The sequence below is a fragment of the Topomyia yanbarensis genome, chromosome 3 (assembly GCF_030247195.1).
Source record: "Topomyia yanbarensis strain Yona2022 chromosome 3, ASM3024719v1, whole genome shotgun sequence".
Taxonomy (NCBI): Eukaryota; Metazoa; Arthropoda; class Insecta; order Diptera; family Culicidae; genus Topomyia; species Topomyia yanbarensis.
This window is the reverse complement of record NC_080672.1, coordinates 117,430,937-117,455,463: the sequence shown is the minus strand read 5'-3', so window position 1 is coordinate 117,455,463 and position 24,527 is coordinate 117,430,937. Positions and strand designations below refer to the sequence as shown.

Below are 24,527 nucleotides of genomic sequence, written 5' to 3'. Positions count from 1 at the left end.
ATATTAAGAAGACTGGCAACTCTGTCCAGAATCTGGAGACAGTAACAGTAACGCCACTTGCGGGTAAAGGTGGTACTTCCCATAGTGATGCACACACACATATACACTTTTACATTAAGCTTCCTACCTTCTTCCAATAGAGGCGCTATAACCTCTGTCGCTTTTCGTTTGTATGGGGAAAGGAAAGAGATATCAGTCTTCTTAATATGTAGTCTTCGCTTTTATCCGGAATCGAGCCAGAAATGTACGGCCAAGATCTCTGCACGCTTCCTGCCACATCTTTGTCAGATGTTTTGCTCGATTCGAGCTAAATTCTGCCAGGTAGGAATTGCCAGGATCTTTGCACAGTTTATGTACGAGTTATGCCAGGGTTTAGCTCGGTTCCTGTCAAAATTTGCCAGAAAAAGCGAGCGAAACCGAGTTCGCCCTTACGCGAGACTTACAGAACTCTAGCAGAGCGGTCTCTGCCAGAAAATTTGCTCACTGGGAACTAGAGTGCTTTATGTGGTTTTCGTTTGAGGCGAAACTGAGTCAGTTCCTAACCCCAACTGCTGTCAAAATGTATGAACTGACAGCGGTTGGGGTTAGAACCTGACTCAGTTTCAGGTTCAAGCGAAATCACCATTAGTTTAACTGCCCTCTAAGAACGGTTGGTTTCAAAATCGTCCAATGAAGGACGTTCGTTGGACCAATTTGGACAACGTCCAAATAACCGTTCAACGAACGTCCATCGTTGGACCCGTTTTGAACGATTTTGAAACAATTTTTTGGACGTCTCAGTGGGTGGGCACGCCCGGTCAAACCATTAGGAATTTGATTCGGAATCCTGAATGGAGTCAGTATGGATTCCAAATCAAATGCAACAACCGATTCTGAGTCGGAATCGGTTGTTCCCAGTAAAGTTCAGCCGGAAATGAACTGGAATTCCGGCTGGTTCCAGTTCGTACACGGGCTCGTGACACAACCGATTCTAGTTAGAATCGGTTGTTGCACTGGAGCCGGAATACGAACTGGAACTAGCCAGAATTCCAGTTCATTTCCGGCTGAACTTTACTGGGTTGCATTTGATTTGGAATCCATAGTGACTCCATTCAAGAAATCTGAACCGGTTCCGGAATGAGTTTAACTGGGTTAGGTTGAGTCAAAAGTATTCAATTTTAGGTAGTTTTTCGGTGGCGTGTAAGTTTCGGGGTCAATCCAAAAGTCAAAACACTATTGAGTTCATACACCGCACACAGTTTGATATTATCAGGACATTTTTTCGCGCTATTATATATCTATTCCATCCATTTAATCGCTCGGTTGGTTTGAGTGTGAAAGTTTTACTGTATCAGCAAAATATGTCGATCAAATTAAAGTTAAACATCACCGACGTAGAAACGAGTTTAACTGACAAACCAAAACTTCATTACATTCCGGCTACGATCCGCGGCGACGGACCGGCTAAAGTGAATCAATATTTTGATACCTACACCGAAAAGCTGGAGGACAAAAGTATGCAATTGTAATTGTAAATTTATTAGCTTACGATGCAATAGTGTCCTGCTAAAAATTTGTAATTTATTCAAAAATTATTTTTAACTACAGCGTTTGTGAATGGTCTTCGGGGGTTTCCTTTGCGAGGTAAACAAATGGAGCTGCCGACTGGTTACTGTGGAGTTATTTTTCAGGAGACGCAAAAACCACTATCAACCGAGGAAAACCGAAATTTCACGTTTGCTGGAGCTTTTAAACAGTTTACCTACTGGAACTACGATAAGATTCCCTCGAAAAACGATCCCCTTGTGAAGGCACTTAGTTGGATGGAATTAGCACAAGTTCTTCATAATCCACTTCCGTTACACGACGAGAACGGATCGATAGAGAAGGGAGAATAAAACACTGACTGAAATAGTTTTATTTTTATTTCCTTGTATATGTCACATTAAATCTGGTTTTATAATTATTTCTATCTTGTTGCAATTCTTTCACGAAAAATATTCCTTGGTGAATATATCTATTCAGAAGAAACGGTCTGTAGTCAACATTAGAAATGTTAAACGTAAACTTTATAAGCAAAATAAAAGTTACGCGCTACGGCAATAATTTTTCATGACGCACTTTTCGGTGGCGGTCTATATACTCCCACCACTACAGCATGATCACGTTCGTAAGGTTCCAGTGTAATCTGTTCCTGAGGCTTGAGTTTTTCAGCTTGTAACTTTTTAACTTCGGCAGCAAAAACCGCTTCTGGAACGGCTGTGGAATCAATACAGGATGCTTTAATCGAAATTACAAAATGTCCTCCATTTCGTAGGAATTGATGTGAATTCAGTGCTACAATACGAGCCTGATCTGGTTGGGCAACGTCAGCGAAGACGGTATCCACGAGACCCACAAGCATTCGATATTTGTGCGGGTGACGAGCGTCTTCAATGATGGGGATGATGTTGGTTCGTTTCTTTGCTACATTAATCAAATCACGACCCGAACGATGAGAAAATTCTACGGCATAGACCAAGCCTTCCGGACCAACAATATCCGAGACATGTGATACGGTGGTACCTGAGGCAGCACCCAAGTAAAGCACTTTTGAACCTGGGGGCATGTGAATTTTGTCTACCCCACCAAGCACTGCAGCTGCCAGCTTAGATCGAAAAGGATTCCAGACTCTGTATTCATTTTTCTCTCCATTTGTCTGAAAATTACAAAAGATAATTAGTCGGAACACTGGTTGACCCAAGAATATTGTTTCGGGTGAAGTGTGTTCAGAAAGCAAGTTCTACAACAAAATGCCCCAAAAACAGTGTGCCTCAGGCTCCTGCTTCCAGCAAACATTTTGCCGTTGGCCACATTTTTACCAATTCAATACCCCTGTGCAATAATTCATCATGGTTGAAAATTCAGGAATGTAAACATGTAAATGGAATGAAATTTACCTCAACCGATATCCTTTTTTCGCCGTAAACTTCTGATCCAGGGACAAGATTCAACGTGACCAGCGCATCCTCCTTTCCACGGGCAATGAACACTCCCTCGTGACGATGTGGCTCAATTACTACGGTTTTTCCTCCCTTGAATCCACCGCCTTTAGCACCACCGCCGCGACCACCTCCGCCGCCACGACCTCGTCCACCGGGACCACCTCGGCCTCCGCCACCGCGTCCACCAAAACCTCCACGTCCACCACCTCCTCCTCGACCACCAAACCCACCACGGCCACTACCGCCTCCTCGACCACCTCGGCCTCCGCCACCACCACGACCTCCACCTCTACCGCGAGGAGAGAAATCTAATCGAAAACAAACAATGTGAGGTTATGCGAAATATAATGCGGTAGCCAGCAAAAGATCGAAGACTGCTAAACGTGTACTTATGTGATCAAGAATTAAATAACTGTTATAAACTTTTTAAAAATGTAAATTTTCTGCTAAGGTTCACGTTGAATCTACCAGGTATCAATAATAATCAAGATGTATCAAACAGTTGGCTTATTTCCTTGGACTGATATAAGGCAAATATGCTACAGGCTATCTTCACAAATAAACATATAAATAAAAACAGCACTTACCTGGTTTACCCATTATAGTAGTTTAAGCCTGGTTTCACGTCGTTGTAAATTGTCACCTTTCCTTATTATCTGATAAAACGGGAGAAAATTCACCTTTTTGACCAGAAATTAGATAACTTATTCAACAACGCCGCGCGGTTAGTCAAAAAAAGCACATGCGACCGCAGTGCGTATGCATAGAACGGAGTTTGACATGTTCTTTCTGCACGCTAACAAAAATTGAAGAGATTCGTTGTCTATATAGGACCAAGACGGTAAAGGTGGGCACATGTTTTTTATGCATTGATACCCAGTCAGAAAATTTTCTGGCAGAGACTGTTCTGCCATATTTCTGTGTCACACTGAGAAATGAAAATATGCATAGTTAGCATACTTTCTATTCCGGTCGCTTTTCTTCTGCTTTGATTTTTATGCATTTTGTATCATAATTCTAGTAAGCATTCAATGAGTGCATAGACCGATATGTCCAATGTGCAAAATTTACAGCAGAAGAAACTAGAGGCAGATAGAAAAGTATGCTATCGATGCATAAATAAAATTTTGCGCGTAGTGGCGGGCCCATATTATTGGTTCGAATCAAAACTCGTCGAAATGCCAATTGAGGATAGGTTCATCCGGAGTGTTCATTTGTTCATTTAGCATACAGAAATCCTGGCCGTACATTCCTGGCTGAATTCTGGCTAAAAGTGAGCAACATCGGTTAGTTTAACCGCTAGAAACAGTTGTTGCATTTGAGCGAATTCTTTGCTAGAATTCTTACACACATCGCGCAAAATGCTGGCAGAAACATTGCCAGAATCATTTTCGCTTTGTTAAGCTTTTGCTAACTTTCTGTTTGCCACAGTGACTGGGATATTGTCGCGCTTCCCAGAAAACGATACCACCAAGATGTTTTTTATGAATTAAACCTACAATGTAAACTACATGTTTCGTTAAATTAAAAGCAACTTTTTACAAGTTACGTTAGTCATTCTTAAATATTTTTTAAGCTAGACAGCAGCACAATATCGTTCGCAACAAACGGTTCAAAAGCAACATGACTAAGGCAAAAAAGGTGATGGGTAGGGCAGTAAGTTCCTATTCTTGCAAAGCCAGAATTTTTACAGAAATTCTATTGTACTGTATGTAATGAATATGTACTGAAAATTCGGTATTTGTAGAGAAAATTTAGAAATTTCGATTGTTGCCTTTAGAGCATGTTCAGGAGTGTTTCAGTTCTAGATTGATAATTTTGACAGTTCTATTATATAAAACTGGAAATTTTAAAACTAGAACTTGCTGTCCCCAGCAGCTGTTTTAGCGGATGTTTAATTCAGTTTAAAATTCATGTCTCACCATTCCTTCAGCATTACTGCATTCAAATTTATTTTTCCCCAATCTCTCGGGTCTAAGTATCTGTGCTGAAAACTTTGCATGTATTTAAAACACAGTTCTAAACGTGTTTTAAAATCAGCAACAAATCCCTCTAAGAACGGTTGGTTTCAAAATCGTCCAATGAAGGACGTTCGTTGGACCAATTTGGACAACGACCAAAAAACTGTTCAACGAACGTCCATCATTGGACCCGTCTTGAACGATTTTGAAACAATTTTTTTCGACGTCTCAGTGGGATAGAACGGAGTCGTATAACAGTTTTAAATTTTGAATAACAAAACTGTTCGAAATTCTACAGTTCTACTTTGAAACTCCTATACAAAATAAAACGCTCCTGAACATGCCCTTACAACACAAAATCTGTAAAATAGATTAGATTAAAATTTCTCAACTTTCAGACGTTTTGTATTGCTGAAAATTCCAGTTTTTGAAATCAGTATGATTTTCTTATTACACATATTACAGGTTATCCGCACAATACCTAAATTTTGAGTTATCTGCCTATCACCCAAATTTTAAATAATCCAGTACCTTAATTTTAAGTTATTTGCTTAGTACTCAAATTTCGGGTTCTCCGCTCCTACACGCAGAAAAAAATAGTAAAAATAAACCAATTTTGGTTTTAAATAACAATTTTCCCGTTTGATATAGTGACAAACAAGATTCAGGTTTGATTTAATCAATACTGTTGGTTAAAATTACCAACAAATTAATTTGTTGGCTTTTCGGTAGTTTCAACAAATATATCGTTTGAAACAACAAAATCATGATAAGTTTAACCAAACAAACAAGTTCTAAGTAAAAAAAAACAAATCTTTTGTATTAATAAAAGGAGAGAACAACTCAAATTTAGTTGAAATTAAACAAAGATTCTGTTGTTACTATGTTTTAATTGCCGCAAGGTTCTACTGTATCGATTTTGTTGGCTATTTTCGGCAAATTTGAGACAAAGAGAAACGAAAGCAATGAAATTGAAAGACGGATAGGTATTCTAGAGCGAATCAGTTATATACTTAGAACGGAAAACTAGGACTAGGCAGGCTCATATGGACATGATCGAAAGGAAATGTGAAGAATTCTTTGCTGGGTAGGAGTTGGGCGTTGCATCCAAGTCTTCAGCATGGGCTATGGTAGAACATAACTCATCATCATGTTTTACCGCTGACGCCGGCAAAAAATTCTTCACAAATCCTCGCCTAGAACGACCATGCGATCATTCTTCTCCCTTTCTGCTAGCATCAAGCCGTGACGTATGCATTCAATCGACACCAAGCTATCGGTGTCGCACCGATCCTATTGTGATTGAACTACTTATTGATTTTTTCGTTTCGCGCGCACGGACAATGACACAGTTCAGCCAGTCGTTGGTTAGTCCGTGTTGGGTAGGATTTTACCTAAAATTAGATTACTTCTGGTATGCGTGTAGTTAATCGGTTGTGTCACTGAAGCTGGAATGCGAATAGAACCAGCCAGAATTCCGGCTCATTTCCGGCTTAACTATACTGCAAAAAACATGTTTTCACATCTGGCATCGCTGGTCGCATCTGTCACTATTCGGTCTTCGCATATTCTTTTTATCGAACGTATCAAAATCACAATCAAATACGCTCTTCTTCATTTGCTAAAGCAGCTGAAACATAAATATATTTTTAATGTTGTGGTTAAGACAATGTCTTCCACGAAAACTAAAATAGATCAAAAGGAATATCTCAAAAGATACCTGTCGAACGATAAGGATAAAAAGAAGAAAAAACGGAAAAAAGAAAAGCAAACAAGTGGTAAAGTGAAGTAAGTTAGGTACAGTAGACTGTGCAATTGAACTTGTCTAAATTATTCCCCCTTCAATATTTCAGTGTTAAAATTATAGACGATGATGATCTTCCAAGCCATTCACTGCAGTACATTGAAGACGAATCGGATTTGTTTGCTCAAGGAGAGGAAGCTCCGCAGATCGTTGGAATCATTGACGAACGTCCTCCGGAATTGAAAGCGAAGGAAGATTTCAGCAGTACTAAGTGGAAAAAACTGACTGTCGATGGCGAAGAAAGCTTGAGCACTTCTAAGGAATCGAGCATTTTTATTTCAAAGAAACAGGGAAAAGATGAAGTCAAAGCAAGGACGGCAGACTCAGACGAAAGCCCTCCTCGAAGGAGTAAACAAGCTTTAAATTTACACCAGAGTCCTATGAGAAGGAAACATATAAATAGCGATTCGGATGCAAGTCCAGCGAGACGAAAAAAAGAACGATTTTCGCCCAAACGACAAAAGGAGTATCGATTGTCAAGGCAAACCGATTCGGACGAAACACAACGTCGTTCTAGAAACCCACAAAAAACATCTAGAAGAGACTATAACACTAATCACAGCCCGCCGAGGAAACTTTCGAATGAGAAGAAATCTTACCGTAATCCTGAGCAATCGGTTACAAGTCAAAAATATAGCAAAAGCTCGGACCTCAGTCGACATAGAAGAAATAATTTAAGCCCCGATCGAAAATCTTCACGTAGAGATAAAGATTCAGATGAAAGTCCTCCGAGGCGCCCGCCGACATCTGATGGTGATAGAATCAACGCTAAGCTAGATCGAAAAACACATGCACGTTTTTTGGACTCCCACTTGCAACTCATCAAGCAGGAAGTATTGGATTCAGATGAAAGTCCACCCCGACGAAGGCACAATGCACGATCCTACGATTCGGATCAAAGTCCACCCCGACGAATTAAAAGAGAACAAGAAAGTCCTCCCGTGATGAGAATAAAACGAGAACCTCGTGATGACCTTTTAGAAGCAGGCCCATCGACGAGAAAAATGACTACTACTTTGGATGGGAAAATGGCTGGGCTGCAGAATGCCAAGGCAATGAAAGTAGAGAATGAAAAATTTCGTCAACGAGAAAATGAAGTGTTTGAAAAGATGTCTGCTGAAGCTTCTGGCCGTTTCGCCAAAACAGTAGTGCGAGAGAAACGCGGAAAACGGCGCGAGGACGTTGAAGAAGAGCTGCGAAAAGAGTTTGAGAAGCGTAAACGGGACGAAAAGAAGAAAGAAATTTATAGTAGATGGGGAAAAGGGTGGGTATTGGCTAATTTGTGTTCAATGTTAGATGCTTTTAACTTTTTTTTTTAAATTACAGAGTGAAACAAGTTGAAGAGTATAAGGCACAACTTGAAGAAGCGGCACATGAAATAAACAAACCTTTAGCCAGATACGCTGATGACAAGGATCTAGATGAGCATCTAAAAAAACAAGAGCGTATAGGTGATCCTATGTTGGACTACATACGTAGTAAAAAGAAGGAAAAGGCTCGCGAAGAGGGTCGCCCCGAGAAGCCATTGTATAAAGGATCTTTCCCCGACAACAGATTCGGGATTCGTCCGGGTTACCGTTGGGATGGAGTAGATCGTTCTAATGGATTCGAAAAGAAGTGGTTCGAAATGACGAGCAAGAAGCAAGCCTTGGAAGAAGAGGCCTATAAGTATAGCGTGGAGGATATGTAATAGAAGTGAGTACCTTTAATAAATTTTATTCCTCCAAATCATTCTTAGAACCCGAGATAACATCACAGTTCCTTTCGATTTTTTTCGATTTTCTGGATGCATTGGAATTTGCGCTCGGTGGGATAGTTTTGCTGGGCGGTTTTGGGTGTTTTTTCCGAAGATTTTCATCCGCATGTCCTTCCTCTCGCGAAGACCACATCGGCATTATCGGTTCGCAGCTTATATTAACCTTTCCCTCTCGTTCAGGTAGCTATAAACGGTAAAGAGCTATTTAATATCATTCAAATTGAAAAAAAGCGAGATGTTCAATATCTTACTGTTAAATACCCACGGAACATATTTTTCCCGCTACCTCTTAAGCGGCTTGAACTGATCCTTTCTTGTATTAGCAAGCTCTTGTCAGCAGCCAGTAGACAGGAAATATCGCCATCAAACATACTTTCCGCTAGTCCAAGTAGAATGCGTTTTTTCTGTCGGTACATTCGATCTACATCAGCAGCATATTCTTTTTTCCATTTAAAGCAAGACACCGTCAGGTCTAATCGCGTCAACATCATTTTCAGTCGCACATGCCTATCCTCCAGTAGTTCCACATTCAATTCATCTACTTGCTTCCATTGCTCAATAGTTAAATTTTCCTCAGGAGTAAATAAAAGCTCGCTGTTTATCGTATTTGGATTGTTGTCCAACTTTTCATTTATCTTCTCAAATATGTGGTTTTTGCTTGCATTCGGATTGTCGATGTGTAGCACTTTGAAAATACGAAAAAGATTTTCGGATGCATTTGGTTCTGACTAAAATTATAAAACTCTATAGAAACAATCAAAATGTTATGATTCTTAGTGAACTAACACGCAACACGTTGGACTGACGCGTGTCCTTCGCTTTTCTGATTTTGTTGAGCAGTAAATGCGCGGCTAGTTCACCTGCCAAATAATCCACAAGCATTAGCGCGTCACATTGTTGACGAAATCGTTCCGATAATGGTCTCTCCAGCATATCCTTATAGGGACAGCTCAACTCCTTCAGGAATGAAGATAATTCAAAACTAAAGCACTGCAAATCATCTACCGATGATACGTCTTCATCTATTTCACCATATTGCCTAATTTGATGAGCTAACCATTGAACCACCAAACGATACGCTCTATCCGCCAAACCGGCTTGGAGTATTGCTTCAAGTCGTAGCTCGTCAGAATTGTCGTCTGTATTATAACTGAAAGGCCGTTATATTGAAAAGGTTTAGTAGTATTTTTTTACAATTCTTACCCTAAACTAAATAACAAGCGCACCGACTCCATTCTTTGTTACTTTATGTGTAATAACTCCGCACTTTACTGATAACATCCAATCCTAATCTACCTAATGGTGCTATTATGCCTTTCACATATGAGGTGCACAGATTCTAGTATAAGTGAAAAACAACTGAAAGTCTTTTTCACGTAAGTTTGCAACTACTAATAGTAGTAGTAATCTTCTTTTCAGGGTTTTGAAATTTCTTTGTACGGAACCAACATATATTTGACCAAAATTGTATGTTTTATATACGCTTTACCCTTGTGCTTTTCTATTTTAGAAATCACACAAAACGTGCTTTGAAAACAAATATAATAAATTTAAGTTTTGATTAGGGGCCTTTCATATACCACGTGGGCAAAAAACCTTCTTTTTTGACCCCCTTCTCTTCCCCCGTAGACAAGCGTGGACAACTCCTGTAGTCCTACCTCTCTCCCTACGATGTCCACGTGGACTTAAAAAAACTACAAAGGACAGCCCTGTGGGGTTGTACGAACTGTTGACGTAGGACTACACCACTAATTATAAAATATTGTATTCATAGGGACCATTCATAAATTACGTAACGCAAAAATTGCCCAAAATTGACTCCCCCCTCCCCCCATGTAACAAATTGTCACAAATTTCTTCATCCCCCCCTCCCCTGTTACGTAACAAATTCCTAGAAAAAATTTTTTTTTCTTCGGTGAAAACATGTTACGTAACGATCTAGCTAACTCCCCCTCCCCCCTATGTCACAACATGTCACAACTTGTTGTACCCCCTCCCCCCCCTAAAAGCGTTACGTAATTTATGAATGGTCCCATATTGTTATTTTATTTGTAACTAATTTGTAAATAGCAATTGAAATGGTCTTGTTATGATTCAAGCTCCATGAGATTATTTATATTTATTTAAAGGAAAATGTTCAATTTTAATTCTTCTTTGAATTTCTTGGTGGTCCTGAAAATTACCGTTTAATGGTTTAATGGCTCTCAAAAGTGCCGTTTGTCACTAGAAAGAAAAGAAAGCTTGCCAATATGCATATTATTTAGCATTAATTCTAATTTCCTACCTTGGATCACAGTACCTTCTCCAACATCCCAGTATGTAGCTTGAGACGCATTATATTTCTTCGCATTCTTGCTCGCCCGATGACGCTGAAGTCGTTCAGCCACTGTTTTCGCTTTCTTCGAAGAGTTTTCCATCTGTTGCTCTTTTGTGCGCTTTCTATAATCGCGCCTATACTTTGCCGCCATATACTAAGATATCGTTTTACAATGGAAGTACACTGTCCGTTTGGAATACAAAACTATATTAGCGATCAAATTGTGCGAAAATATACAACAAACTGGACAGAAACGTGTTATATTATTGAAAATCAGAGATTTTGGGAACCCTGTCACCTCCGAAAGAGACACCAAAAAGAACACGCAATTTTTTTTTCGTTGTTTCACAAATAGGGCGGTCTTTCATCTGCAGCGTAGAAGTGATAAAAGGGATGCAGTGACTCAAACGGTCAGCATTTCAAACAAGTCTTCGAGGTGGAAGGTTTGTTGATAAATACCGTGCGTTGCAGTCATGGCGACAAGGTGCGGATCGTTCGTTTCTCAACCAGAATAAAGTCAACGGAATCTATTTCACCAAACCGTCCTTTTCAGGACGAATATATGATGGAAAAAGAAATCAATTAGAATTTTTTTTCTCTTAGCTCAATTATTTGTGTGCTAGTTAATTAGTTAAACATCATTTTGTGGCCATGGCAAGTTTAAAATTGTTTTTCTCAATTTGTACCGTGCACTTACCGATTTCGCAAAATCGAAATCTTCATCACAGGTCAAACAATTGCCCATTTGGTGTTATGATAAAAGTAGATTACTGAACATTCGTCTCGAACATTGTACCCAAGCGAACGGTAAACAGCTGTACAATGCTCGAATCAAACAGCTATGTGAATAAATTGAATCTGTATACGAAAGGAAGATACATGCACGTCAAAATGATTCAATGCTAGTGATAATGGGTGGAGCAAAAGGGACAACTAGTACCACGACGCTATATTAACTATGTTTGCACAAGGAGCTCGACTGTACAAGCAATTTTGTGCACATATTTTATACGGATTAGTGCGATCGAGGTATACATAAAATGCGTGCTTGAAACGAGCACAGCGTAAGGGAAAGCTCAATCGCCTGTTGAACGGCATTGCGTAGCGTACCTCCACAGCCAGTGTAGCGGACATATCAGCCTGCTACACTGTCTATAGAAACATGCTGTGCAGTGTTCTACTTTGCTTGCCGTTTAACAGGCTACTGAGCTTGTCTGGCTAAATCCGTTCTTTAAATAGTCGATGATGACGTCATTCATCGAAGCGTAGCGCGCTAGGTACACAAATCTGTCGTGCTGGACTGGGGAAGCGCTATCTTCTGTGTGTAAACGCGCGGTATTTTGACTAGTTGTACATTATTTAAATTTTCAATGCCATAATATCAAAAATCTTAAGGTTTATCTATTGGAACATATTCTTAAAAGTATTTGACCGTTACGTACCATTTTTGTAGGATTTGCAACGTGCACCCCTATATCGAAAACAAAGACGTAGTCCTACGTCAAAAAAATCGGGTGCCTTCAATAACATGGTTTTTCAGAAAATTTTCCAATGTGCTAGACTACTACGATGCAGAAGAACTGAAATCGATCAAACTTCAACCACAGAGTGCCATAAACTTCTTTAGTCTTTTGTGAAATTTCCACGGAAATATCTCATTTCTGAACGACATTAGGTGAAATTTCCACGGACATATTTCGTTTCTCATTTATATTTACATTTGAAAGATGCATCATAATAATACAAAATTGAAGTAACCTATGAATTCTTGAATTGGCTCATCATTTCAACCACAAGCTTTCAAATCCAAAATTAGTGGAATTAGTTACAGAAGATTGTATCAGCTGATTCAGACAGAATTTTTTTTCTCGAATTTTGGTACAGAATTTTTTTTTTGGGATTGTGTTTCGTACACCGATTTTTAAATCCAAATGTTAATTTTATTTGCTTCAAACCACTTAAAATCCATATGAAGAAGAAAACATGCTAATGTTATCACGCGCACACATACCTTGTATGTGTCAACTGTATAAACTATGTATGCACACACATAAATTATTTGTGCGTATTGTTATAGAATTGGATTTTATGTGCCTTATAGTTATGAAATGTGAAAGTAAGATTAATATTTCTTGTAAATACACACATCAGGTTAATGTGCCAGCAAATAGTGTCTATCTGCCTCCGCTAATTGCAAAAACCTATGTGTGAAATCAATAGGCATAACGTTAACATTTTTTTGAGCGCGCGATTTCCTCTGATTTTTTTGATAATAGTTGCCATTGATGTTTTCAATTTTCACATTTGGATGCACGGTCACTTACTATGCTATTAAAAGCACTTTGACTATTTCAAAATCATGAAAAAATGGGGTTGGTAAGCGCTCACACCAATGACGATACAAATTTGTTACATTTTCTAATAAAGAAAAATATAATGAAAAGTCCACGTGGACATTTCCAAAACTACCTCCCCCCTCCCCATGGACTAGCGTGGGCTTTCTTGTTACCCCTACTCTCCCCTAAATTGTCCACGTGGTATATGCATGGTCCCTTACAAGTGCCACAATCAATATTCCAATGTTGATGGCAAAGTTTATGTCAAATGCTCGCACAGAGTGAAACCAAATCTACCTATCGTGCAAAGTAAACAAACATTCTTCTTTCGGAGAACATGAAAGAAAAGTATTAGTGTTGATAAAAATAATATCATGGCGAAATATTACACTGTATTCAGTTTATTATACTTTTTGTAACTATGTAAAATAAATTACATGGAGGAATATTATGAATAAAGTGCTATAAGCCACGAAACAGTAGGTTTTCACTTTATATTAATTTATTGTGTAACTCGGTTGAAATCACTCAAAGTTACAGCAAAAACTGTTGGTGCCAGGAACAAAAAAGAAGGCATCATTTTGGGTGGTGTTGCGCATTCCTCGGTATAATACCACATACCCTAGTTGAAGGTTTTCACGGTACATATTGCTAACATCATCAAGTATATTGCGTGCACCAGTGCTAAAGAACCTCTGACAGACAATTTCTTTAAGATGGTTATTGCAGTGCCTCGATAATGGTGTATCGAGGAGACCGAGAGGGCTTATGAGCCTTTTTTTATGATTTTGTGTTTTTTCATACTCGGCACTTCGTCGCTGTTGTGCTATCTTATGACAAACGCCATTTTGCACATTTCGAGAAAAACGATATTTAAAGTTTGAGATTGAATATCTTGAAACTTATAAATGGAATAAACAATTCATAGAAGAAAATTGATTCTCTTATCTATTCTGTATTAATCTCTCAAATATTATGAAGATCGGTTGACTATGTTTCGAGTTTTTATTATAAATGTAAACAGAAGTCGGACTCACACGTGTCATAGGTGTGTATAGATAACAAAATTTGTATGGCGTGTCATAATCATGCATGGAAAATTTTCCATAGAAAAAAATCATCAATTATTAACTTTTATTCATATCTTTGGCTTAATTTGGTCTATAGACAATCGATGAGATGCATTTTGAAGGAACTGTGTCAGGGAAACTAGAAAAAATGGTTATTTTTGGTTACAGTGTTGCCAAATATGCTATATTTCCAGTTTAAAACATAAATTGCATCTTTCTCCCAATTTGTGCATGTTTGTTTTAAAAATGATTATGCCATTGTGTTTCTCAGATAGTTTTACATATAAAACATACGTTAAGATAATTTGAACCAATCCCCAGACACAGTCATTTGAAGCAAAAGATTAAAAATTTCTCAGCACGTTTCTCGCTATATCTCAGCAACCAAACAGAATGTCAAAATTCTATAAACGCCACTTTGCAGAGATTTTTTAGACAAGTAATGTGGCATATCTAACTCAGTTTACCCCAAAATGGCGTTTGTCATAAGATAGCACAACAGCGACGACTTGCCTAGGGTGTCCATATCAGACGAGTAAAAAACCAGGACAGTCGAAAGGGGACTGCCTCCCCCGTTACCTCTCCATCAACTGTGCATTTTCCGTAGGTTTTCGGAAGTTTTAAAAGTTCTGGAATATGGTAGGCCAGAAAGTTCATTAGAATTCAATCACCGGCCACTTTTCGGATTTAAACACACCCAGTTCTCGCTACACCACCTTCAGCGAAGTTTTCATGCTATTTTTGGAAAAATCGCAAAGTGAATAGGCGTGTGATTCGGCGCCTGGCTTGGCGGCGCATGGCTGATATGTCACGACGTGGATTTTAGTAAAGATTCGCAATATCTCCTTTCCTACAAAACCAATGAATTGGATTAAGCTGTTAAAATTAATGTTTTAGAATAGCGGATTCACGAATATGTACGACAGCCAGAAAGTCTTACGATTTTCCGAGAAATCGAGAGCGGGGGGTCCGAATTACCCCCATTGTCTTAATGGCCTAGGGTCCATCTACCAAAATAGCATTGGTCAATTTATACACTTCTAATCAATCTCTTTGCATCTTTTTTTCTTTATTTGGCATGTTATAATTTCTGTCATTACTATAATCTAAATTAGATTTATACTAACACTCACTAACATAATTGATTGCATATTCGCTCATACTACAAACGCTCGCGGCCTTCACGATAACACAAACCTGGTCACAAACGCGAACATGAAATTGCAATCATCTACATTAAAACGCCCCTTTAATTAAGTGAACGTTGTACTAGGGGTAGATCACTTGTGATGCATTTTTAAAAATCAGCTAAATTATAAATGCATTTTTCCATCAAAATAGAAATTCTTAATGTATTTTGCGTTGCGTGCAATGTATTTTGCGTTGCGTGTAAGACGTCAAAACCCCACAAAAAAACTAGTCCTACATTCAGCAAAACGTCGAACAAAGTAAATCAGCATAGGACGTTTGTCAAACAAACTTTTCTACGAGGGGGTGTAAAGTTGACGCAAAAATGGAAATTACATGCATTTTTTTCTAATTTAATGCAAATTTGTTATACATTTCTAGAGTGATCTGCCCCTAGACGTTGTATCACCTATAAACTTACAAACGCGGTCTCAAGCATTAACCTACCGCTCGCGCGATCATGAATCGACCACGACCGGAAGTATCTACCCTCGGTCCTAGCAGCCTAGAGTCATAGCTTCAGTTGGACCAATCAAAAAACGACGTTCATATTCACTAGACATGACCGGAAACTCTAGTAATATGGGAAAACTGGTTCTCTCTTCGCATCTGTACACCATACATTAAAAATTAAGCATAATATTCAATATCCGAATAGCCGCATAGTTATAAAATCGAATTTATGCACACAAAGTTACATACACGCTAGCGCAAGCGACAAACACGTTATCATACAAGCACTCGAGCTATTCGCGATAATCCACGCAGAGCCGTAGCGTGACCTCCCGGTGCCCTTGGCGAAGTCTCAGTTTTGCGCTCCTTTGGTGTTAACTTTGTCATTCTTTTAATGTAGAATACATTTAAGCTTTCAATATAGGGGTCCCGTTTCAAAATATCGGCTGCGGCACCGCGTCAGATTTTGAACGTTAATAACTTTTATCATACTTAACAGAATGATTTGATTTTTAGGCCAATTTGTTGAAAATATGTTCCTCAATGCTGTATTAAAATTTTAAGTATGTATAACATGCACTAATAACAAAAAATTGTGTTTTGAAAAATCTTTCGAAAACGACTCGGAAAAGTGAAAATTTTCAGCCCATCCCGCACAGAGCCGTCAAAATGGTGGACCAACCGAACAATAAAATAATGAAAAGTTTATATATAGGTCCACTACATGTTTGTTTTATGATTATTCGTATTTGGTTGCTTGACGAGAGCAGTTAGTGGGGGAAAGACGGCATACTCCTTTGGTTAGGCCATTAGAAGCCGGACGGAAAGGAAAGGCTCACGCACGGCACGAGAACGAGCGAGAAAGCGATAGTAGTGCATATTAGCGCGATTATATAAATATCTGTCGGTCGGTTTTTCTCATTCGTATTCGTTCAAGTACTAGCAAGCAGCCAGTCCACCGAAGTAAAGCAGTTGGCAATGACGACGGTCCGAAAAAGTGCCCCAGCTACTGGTGACTCATCGGAACTGTCGCCCTGCAAGAATTTCGCCCCAACTAAAGGGCAACTAATCTGTAGGCTATCGTTCCAGCGTCTATATAAGAAATACGATGTGTGGAACGAAAGAAAGAGAATTTAAATTATCCTCTCTCGCTCGTTTTCGTGCACTGCTTTTCCATTCCTTTCTGCTGCTAATACCATCATAACTTAAACGAATGTGCATGTTCCCCCACCATCTCATGGCCAGTGTTGCCACAATTGCATGTTGCTATTACACTTTGAATTATTTTATCGATCCTCTCTAGTATTGATAAAATATAGAACGTGCAAAGTACACTAGTCGCATGCTTTTATTCGAACTTTTTGGCAGCCTCCGTTGATTAACTGCATAAATCGATTTGTTTGTGCAGCTCCTTGCTAGTAGCAAACTAAATAGCCTTTATCAGCGCTAACAAATAACACAAAAGAATTTAAATTTGTGAAAATATTTTCCTTCCTTCTTTTCAAATCTGTAACATTCTTTGAAAATATTGTTTGAATGTTGTTATTGAAAAACTGAACATGCAAGTTTGCTAGCACTGGCCACTACATTGAAGGCGATGGAAAGACAGAATATTCGTTTTGGTTATGCTAGTATTGGTAGCCGAACGGAAAGGAAAGGCGCAGGAATGGAACGAAAACGAGCGAGAGAGCGATAGTAGTGCTTTCTCGTGTGTTTATATATGAATATTGGTCAGTCGGTTTTTCTCATCATTCGTATTCGTTCAAGCACTAGCAAGCAGCCAGTCCACCGAAGGAAAGCAGTTGGCAATGGCGATGGACGGAAACAGTGCCCCAGCTACTGGTGACTCATCGGAACTGTCGCCCTGCAAGAATTTCGCCCCAACTAAAGGGCAACTAATCTGTAGGCTATCGTTCCAGCGTCTGGTTCGTGAGATTGTACAGGACTGCAAAGTCGAGCTACGCTTACAAACCTCAGTCGTAATGATGCCCCGAGAAGCCAACGATGCCTACTGGTTCGAGAATGCAAAATAGTGCGCCTGGTTTGTTCGAGAATGCAAAATACTGCACCAAACGCATAACTTTCAGGCCAAATATATTAAACTGGCTCACCGTGTCGCGGGGAGTGCGTCTGAATTATGCTCCCGCAATAAAACAATAAACGGTTCTTTTCAGGACCAATTAATTGTGTTCTAATAAGAGTTAAACTGAAATATCCATTTGAGGTGTTTAACAATTTTCAGCAAGTAGGTTAGAAATACGATATGTGGATAGAAAGAGAATTTAAATTATCCTCGCTCGTTTTCGCGCACTGCTTTTCCATTCCTTTCTGCTGCTAATACATCATAAATTAAACGAATGTGCGTGTTCCCCACCATCCCATGGCCAGTGTTGCCACAATTGCATGTTGCTATTACACTTTGAATTATTTTTTCGATTCTCTCTAGTGTTGATAAAATATAGAACGTGCAAAGTACACTAGTCGCGTGCTTTTATTCGAACTTTTTGGCAGCCTCCTTTGATTAACTGCATAAATCATTAGATTTAAATTAACGTCTCGAAGTGAAGTCACGATGCTCCGGTTATGTCACAGACATTACCCACCCATCTTTTTTTAGTTTAGTAGAGCGAATACGAATTACTATCGCTCTCTCGCTTGCTCGTTTTCGGGCTATGTTCCTTTTCATTCTTTCCTGCTACTAATACTAGCATAATCAAAACGAATGTGCGTCTTCCCACCATCCATTTAGTGAGCAGTGTTGCCAAACGCATTTTCAGTTTTTCATCAATAACATTTCAACAATATTTTCAAAGAATGCTGTAGATTCGAAAAAAAGAAAAATAGTTGGTGATGGAAAAGAATTCCCAATTAGAATTTTTAACCATAATTATAACGAATCATTTGAAAATTTCACATGCAAACGTAATTTCGTTGCATATCATTAGATTTGGATTAACGTCACAAGTGTAGTTACGACACTCCAGTTATGTCGCAGACATTACCCACCCATCTTTTAATGTAGAATATTTAGTCTAGAAATCAGAATGTTCCAATGGTCGTTTCAGGCGACTTCAACATAGATGTTTCAAAACAAGAGAATTTGAAATTTGTTTATTTTATGAATGAATGTTTCAAGCTTCGTTTGATCTCTGATCCATCACAAGCAACTACACTTGCAGGCACATGCATTGATCTTGTATTTGTCAAAAACGTCAATGCAGAAACCCGAAGATATATTTCGTACTTTTCATATCACAGACCAATACTTTTTTTAATTGATCCAGTGGTTTAATTTCAAATGTAAACAACGCTTGAAAAATTATAACCGGTTGACGACCTACACCTACACCAATCATGTCAGAATCACCTCCTGGACAACAGCTAAGCCCGGAAATAGTAAGAAGTCAGAAGCATCCAACGAAAATCGAAGCCAGCGCATCTCCCCACCAAGGCCAACAACGCCAACAAAAACGGTCCTTGTCAGGACCACCATCATTTTTGTAAAGAATAATTTGAAATATTCCTCGCCCAAATCACCTTTTGTCCGAAAATTCCAATGAATATCAACATATTTGAAGAACGTGTTCCTTATGTATTCTACATCTCTCCGGTTATGTCGCAGACATTACCCACCCATCTTTTTAGTTCGACTTTCTAACAATGATATCGTGTACACATGGATATGGCTCCGCTCTCCTAAGTTGGTGGCCACAAAGGCATTTGCTAATGCTAGCAGTATCGTCAGCGAATATGTCGCGGTGAACATCCCCCCGAAGAAAGACTTCAGATAAAAAAGTTTAAGGAATTTCACAGAGACATGTGAATACAACTCAACATACATTGTATAACATTCGACTGACACAAACTCGAGGAGCAGATATTTCAGTTCGATAACACCAAGTTCTGTCGTGAATTGGGAGGGTCAAAATAATGTTACAATGCAGTCGGATGTTACCTCTTTTATAGATAATGTCGTTCCTTGCGGACCCCCATCTATTGAAGCACGGATGTGTCGGTTTAAAGGTCCCTTTGCTTCTTGAATGGAAATCGCAATGGATGGAAAAAAATCTTTGTCCCTTCAAACTCGTATCGAGTGAACTTTGGTGTTTAATTACGTCTTCTTCGACAACAATTGCCTGCCTGTTCGGCTTTTGTACCGAGAATCATGAGGATGACTCTTGCAATGAGAATGCTGAAAAATAGGTATGCCTATTATGAGAGGGTCCATACGATCTAGGGTTCTTGGAATCTAAAGCAGTTGGTGTTAGAACCTGACTCAGTTTCTCCTCAAGCAAAAACAGCATTAATTTTTAAACCCTTTGGTATTTACAGTCTCTTCTATTTCAGTGTTCAGTTCACTTGTAAATGTCACATTATCTTGACTTATTTCATGATTTATCCTCAAAAATTTAAAAATCCGGTCTTGATTTTGGCGCCCCTCTGAGGCTCGGGCTAACCTGGCTAACCGCACGCTACGGCTCTGAATCCACGCACACCTGCACCCGCGATCTCAAACATGAAAACACCCCACACATAAATTTACAAACGCGGTCCCAAGATAGAACCTACAAACTCCCGCGCTCGTGCGATCATGATTCGGTCACTTCCGGAAGTTTCTATCCTCGGTACCAGAAGTTTAGGTCCATACCTTCAATTGGATTAAAAAATATTTACTAGACAACACGTTACATGGCGAAATGACTGGGAACTCTAGTGATAGGAGGTAACACACTCCCTGTCAGAATCTGAACCGTACACCGAAAAGTAAATATCAGAATGACGGTACGCGTGATCATCCAAGAACACACGCAAAAACGTGAATTGTCACATGGTTATAAAATCGCATCTATACACGCGAAATCACTTACACGCGAGCACATGCGATAAATGTGTAATCATTCACGCACATCTACGCCCGCGATCGCACAAATTTGATAACACCCCGGTAATAAGGTGAACGTTTTAGTACTTACAAAGTTATAAACGCGTTCTCAATCGCGAACCCACAAACGCCCGTGTTCGCGTGATCATGAATCGGTTACGACCGGAAATCTTTACCCTCCGTCCTAGTAACTTAGGTCCATATATTCAATCGGACCAATCAAAAAATAATGCTCCTATCCACTAGAGAACACGTTTCTTGGTAGCATGGTCCTTCTAGCACCTGAACCGTGCGCCGAAAATTAACCCTAGAACGTTGCATTGGGGTAAAAATGTACCCCACGCCTTCTTTGGAGCCGTGTGAAAACGAGAATTCGGCATTTACCAATCTGGGACCCTAACCATAATTCAATTTAGAGTTCCTAGTAAGAGTAGGACAGTTTGCTTATAGCCTTTGTGGAGGCAGGTGTCCAAGTTGGCGTGGGGTACGTTTGTACCCCAGTGTACAGTTGCCGTTAGTTTTTCGTGCTGTCAGTGGAAATGTGATTCGTGACAATACCAGTTTAAATACTGGTTGTTTTACTACGTAAGTAACAATTAGTATTATATATTCGTTTTTAATCATTTATTCAATTAATTTAATTTTGAAGTAGAAAAAAAATCGTTCTTATTTTTGCTGATTTTTTTTGTTTATTTTTTTATAGTTTTTCAAAGCAATGGCTCGCAAGTATAATTTGCGCACAATAACTGCTGTAACAGTAACGTTGCGCGTTACCAATGTATCACTGGTCAGAAATATTTTTTCATTTCAATTTCCACCCCATTTCGTGGTATTTTCCAAAACACAATTTTTAAACTTTCACTCCTCAAAATAATTGCACTTTTTCAAAAATATCGAAATTCCATATTATACCGTTTCAAGACCTTCAACTTTAAGAATCATTTGATTTTTTTTCAAATGGGTTGAAAATTCGCAAAGTTATAGTAATTTTTGTAAAGAATTCCAAACAGCGAGTTTTTCACTTTTTTTGGGTTCAAACCAATTTATGTATCATTGATTCAATAAATTACTAACTTTCACTTACACAGCTGTTTTCGCAATTAAAAAGCGAAGAAAATGATGTATTATACATTCTTTTGTTTGCATTTTTACCTGCGAAAATTGCGATCAAATGCGTGGGGTACATTTATACCCCAGTGTAACGTTCTAGGGTGGAAAACGCAAGTGCAACGTTCTAGGGTTAAGTATCAGATTCACGGTCCGCACGCGATCATCCAAGAACACACGCATATATGCGTAAGAGCATACGGCCATAAAATAGGATTTGTACATGCGAAGTTAAATACACGTTAATACACGTGACATACCAACGCACACACAATCGAACACGTTAACGTACAAACGCTCGAGCCATTCGCAATGATACACGTAATCGCGAAGTCTTTACGCTCTCACATTGCAGGCCCGCTGCAATTGGCCTTAAGCTGTGTTTTAATGGGTGTCATTTCCCCTCCCGTGCAATTATAGTGAGTGATTCTGGCGGGGAGCCCTGCCGAGACCCTAGCTTTACAGCTCCTGTAGGATAATTTTCGAAAAAAAATTCTGGTACACAAATGTCTTTAGTCTTAAAATAATTGCAAAGTTTTGAAGAAAAGATGGTTTGATGCAATGAACCTGAACGAAACAAAACACTACGAGAAAGTGATATGGTGATTTTGTGTTCGAATATTTGTCAAAGAGGAACAATTGTTGGGTGTTATTGAGATTCTTAAATTCAATAGCATCAATTTAATGAGTCACTAACAAACCCATATATTCGACCAAGGTATATGAGAAAAAATGTATTCTCAATCGATTTTTTACTTTGTTTTCTTAACGATGTCCACCACGATTGTAGTTGGAACGGCCACCACCCCCACTATATCCACCACGCCCTCCGCCGCGTTGATCGTTGTTGTATCCAAAATCTCTATTACCGTCGAAACTGTTGTTTCGACTAAATTGTTGATCACCGTAACCTCCACCACCGCCGCGATTACTTTGCTGAGGTTGCGACCAACCACCTTGTACTCGGTTTCCTTGTCCGCCTCCCCCTCCACGGGATTGATTTTGCTGGTAAGCTCCGCCACCCCCACCTCGGTTGTTTCCACCTCCTTGGTTGTAATTTTGCTGCTGGAAGCCACCAGCTCCTCCGCCACCGCGACCTTGTTGACCACCCTATCAATCATAAATGGAAAATTATGATATTGCGATTCTTTAATTATCATGAGTAGCAAGACAAATGTTAAAGGCTACCCTAAATATACTGTAACAAGAACAAAATAGAAAGCAACCCACCCTTCCGCCGCTAAAACCTCCTCGCTGTTGGCCACCACCACCACCAGTGTTTCTTTGCGTCTGCCATGAAGGCATTTCCAGTGGCGGTGGGTTATGTTCGTAGGCACGTCCTCCTCGATCCGGTACACGACCGATGATGTGACGCTGTATTTTACTTTTAGTATTTTTTCGTACACTGGCACTGCTAGTTTTCTCGATAATTGCCAATGTTTCCCTTGCTCCAAGCAGAGCAGCGAGTTCCGTATCTCGACTTCCTGTTTGCAGTGTATCCAACAATTTACGCTTTTCTGCATACCTTTCGGTCATTTGATCATCTTTCCCTTTCACTCGGGTAGACCATCTGAAGCTCTGAATTGTCACATCCAATCGAGTGAGCAACATTTTTCTCCTCAAGTCATATTCCGCATCCAAGTCTCGTTGTAACTTGTCTAATTTGTTCCATTGCTCCATCGTGAGTTTTTTCTTGGGTGCAAACAGTGGGCAACTCAAACGTTTCTCGCCAGCAGTTCTTATCGTATCGTCCAGGCGAACATTGATTTTCTCGAATAGCACTTTCGAGGGAATATTATTCGGTGGCTTGCCCATTCCAAGCGTGATTGAAATGTCCTTAAGTGCAGCAGCCGTCGGTGATTCAAACAGAGTAATAACGTTTGTTTTCTCTTTTGGTTTTAACGATTCGATCATCTTGAATGCCATCAGCTCAGCTAAAAGGAATTCAAGCAGAACCATTTTTGAGTCGTAAGTTTGCAGACGATCCGATACGTGTCCCGATGTAAGATTCGCATAGGGGCATGTTAGTTCTTTCAGAAATGCAGATAGTTCGAGTACAAACGTACTAGAATCTTCACTTTTCAAGATTTTCTCGTCCAACTTTCCGAGAATCCTGATTTCTTCCGTCAGCCAAATCACTAAATCTTGAAACTCAGAGCTAGATGAACCGGCAGTAATAGCTGTCGATGCGTAGTTTTGGTCCAGGAATGGACCGTCGTAGCTAAAATTTAGCACAACACATTGAATAAGCAATCTGCAGCATATCCATGAAATTTCGACTTACCCAACATTTTTCAGATCACTTAGAAGTTGCTCCTCCATTTGAGAAATTGGGTTGACAAGTTTGCTAGAATGAGCCACTGTTACCGGTTAACCTTACTATTCAGCTGTGCTTCGAGACAATTTAGTAAACCTTGAATTAAAGCAGTGTTTAGTATAAGATAGAATAGTTTTTTTTAAATTTGAACTAGAGCGCGTACCTTTAATGAAAGAAATTTAGCAAACGCTAAAAATGCAGTTTTCAGGTTTTATACTGTTGTCAGGCGCATTTGAATTCAATCTTAATATTTAAAAAGGGCCTAATTGTCAAATGTAAATATTGAAAAAAATTGCAAAAGAAGTTTTAATCAAATTCATCATAGTTCTATTTAGAAATTTACACTATTTAATAACTTTTTTTATGCAATATT

General features: G+C 39.2%; 5 protein-coding genes across 5 annotated transcripts in view; 2 read left to right on the top strand and 3 right to left on the bottom strand.

Moving 5' to 3' along the window:
• The first annotated feature begins 1,209 nt into the window (after positions 1-1,209).
• LOC131691392 (uncharacterized) lies at positions 1,210-1,891 on the top strand. The gene is made up of 2 exons (XM_058977736.1): positions 1,210-1,494; positions 1,588-1,891. Exons 1-2 carry the CDS (start codon positions 1,341-1,343, stop codon positions 1,875-1,877), a joined length of 444 nt encoding a protein of 147 aa, XP_058833719.1. The 5' UTR covers positions 1,210-1,340; the 3' UTR covers positions 1,878-1,891.
• Positions 1,887-3,753, bottom strand: LOC131691390 (rRNA 2'-O-methyltransferase fibrillarin). The gene is made up of 3 exons (XM_058977735.1): positions 3,551-3,753; positions 2,919-3,271; positions 1,887-2,677 (listed from the first exon to the last, which is right to left on the bottom strand). The coding sequence occupies exons 1-3, from the start codon at positions 3,561-3,563 to the stop codon at positions 2,090-2,092; spliced, it is 954 nt and encodes a 317-aa protein (XP_058833718.1). The 5' UTR covers positions 3,564-3,753; the 3' UTR covers positions 1,887-2,089.
• Positions 3,754-6,483: 2,730 nt separating this feature from the next.
• LOC131694038 (longitudinals lacking protein-like) overlaps positions 6,484-24,527 on the top strand; it is a 39,713-nt gene continuing 21,669 nt past the window's right edge. The window contains exons 1-3 of the mRNA XM_058982381.1: positions 6,484-6,712; positions 6,778-7,992; positions 8,055-8,423. Of these exons, the coding sequence (XP_058838364.1) occupies positions 6,594-6,712; positions 6,778-7,992; positions 8,055-8,418 (1,698 nt within the window). The 5' untranslated portion in view covers positions 6,484-6,593 and the 3' untranslated portion in view covers positions 8,419-8,423. The remainder of the gene's footprint in view (positions 6,713-6,777; positions 7,993-8,054; positions 8,424-24,527) is intronic.
• On the bottom strand, positions 8,433-9,892 carry LOC131694041 (protein FAM98B-like). Its single transcript, XM_058982387.1, has 4 exons — positions 9,688-9,892; positions 9,271-9,634; positions 8,736-9,212; positions 8,433-8,668 (listed from the first exon to the last, which is right to left on the bottom strand). The coding sequence occupies exons 1-4, from the start codon at positions 9,717-9,719 to the stop codon at positions 8,444-8,446; spliced, it is 1,098 nt and encodes a 365-aa protein (XP_058838370.1). The 5' UTR covers positions 9,720-9,892; the 3' UTR covers positions 8,433-8,443.
• On the bottom strand, positions 22,477-24,423 carry LOC131694040 (protein FAM98A-like). Its single transcript, XM_058982386.1, has 4 exons — positions 24,318-24,423; positions 24,122-24,250; positions 23,068-24,058; positions 22,477-22,947 (listed from the first exon to the last, which is right to left on the bottom strand). The coding sequence occupies exons 2-4, from the start codon at positions 24,157-24,159 to the stop codon at positions 22,603-22,605; spliced, it is 1,374 nt and encodes a 457-aa protein (XP_058838369.1). The 5' UTR covers positions 24,160-24,250; positions 24,318-24,423; the 3' UTR covers positions 22,477-22,602.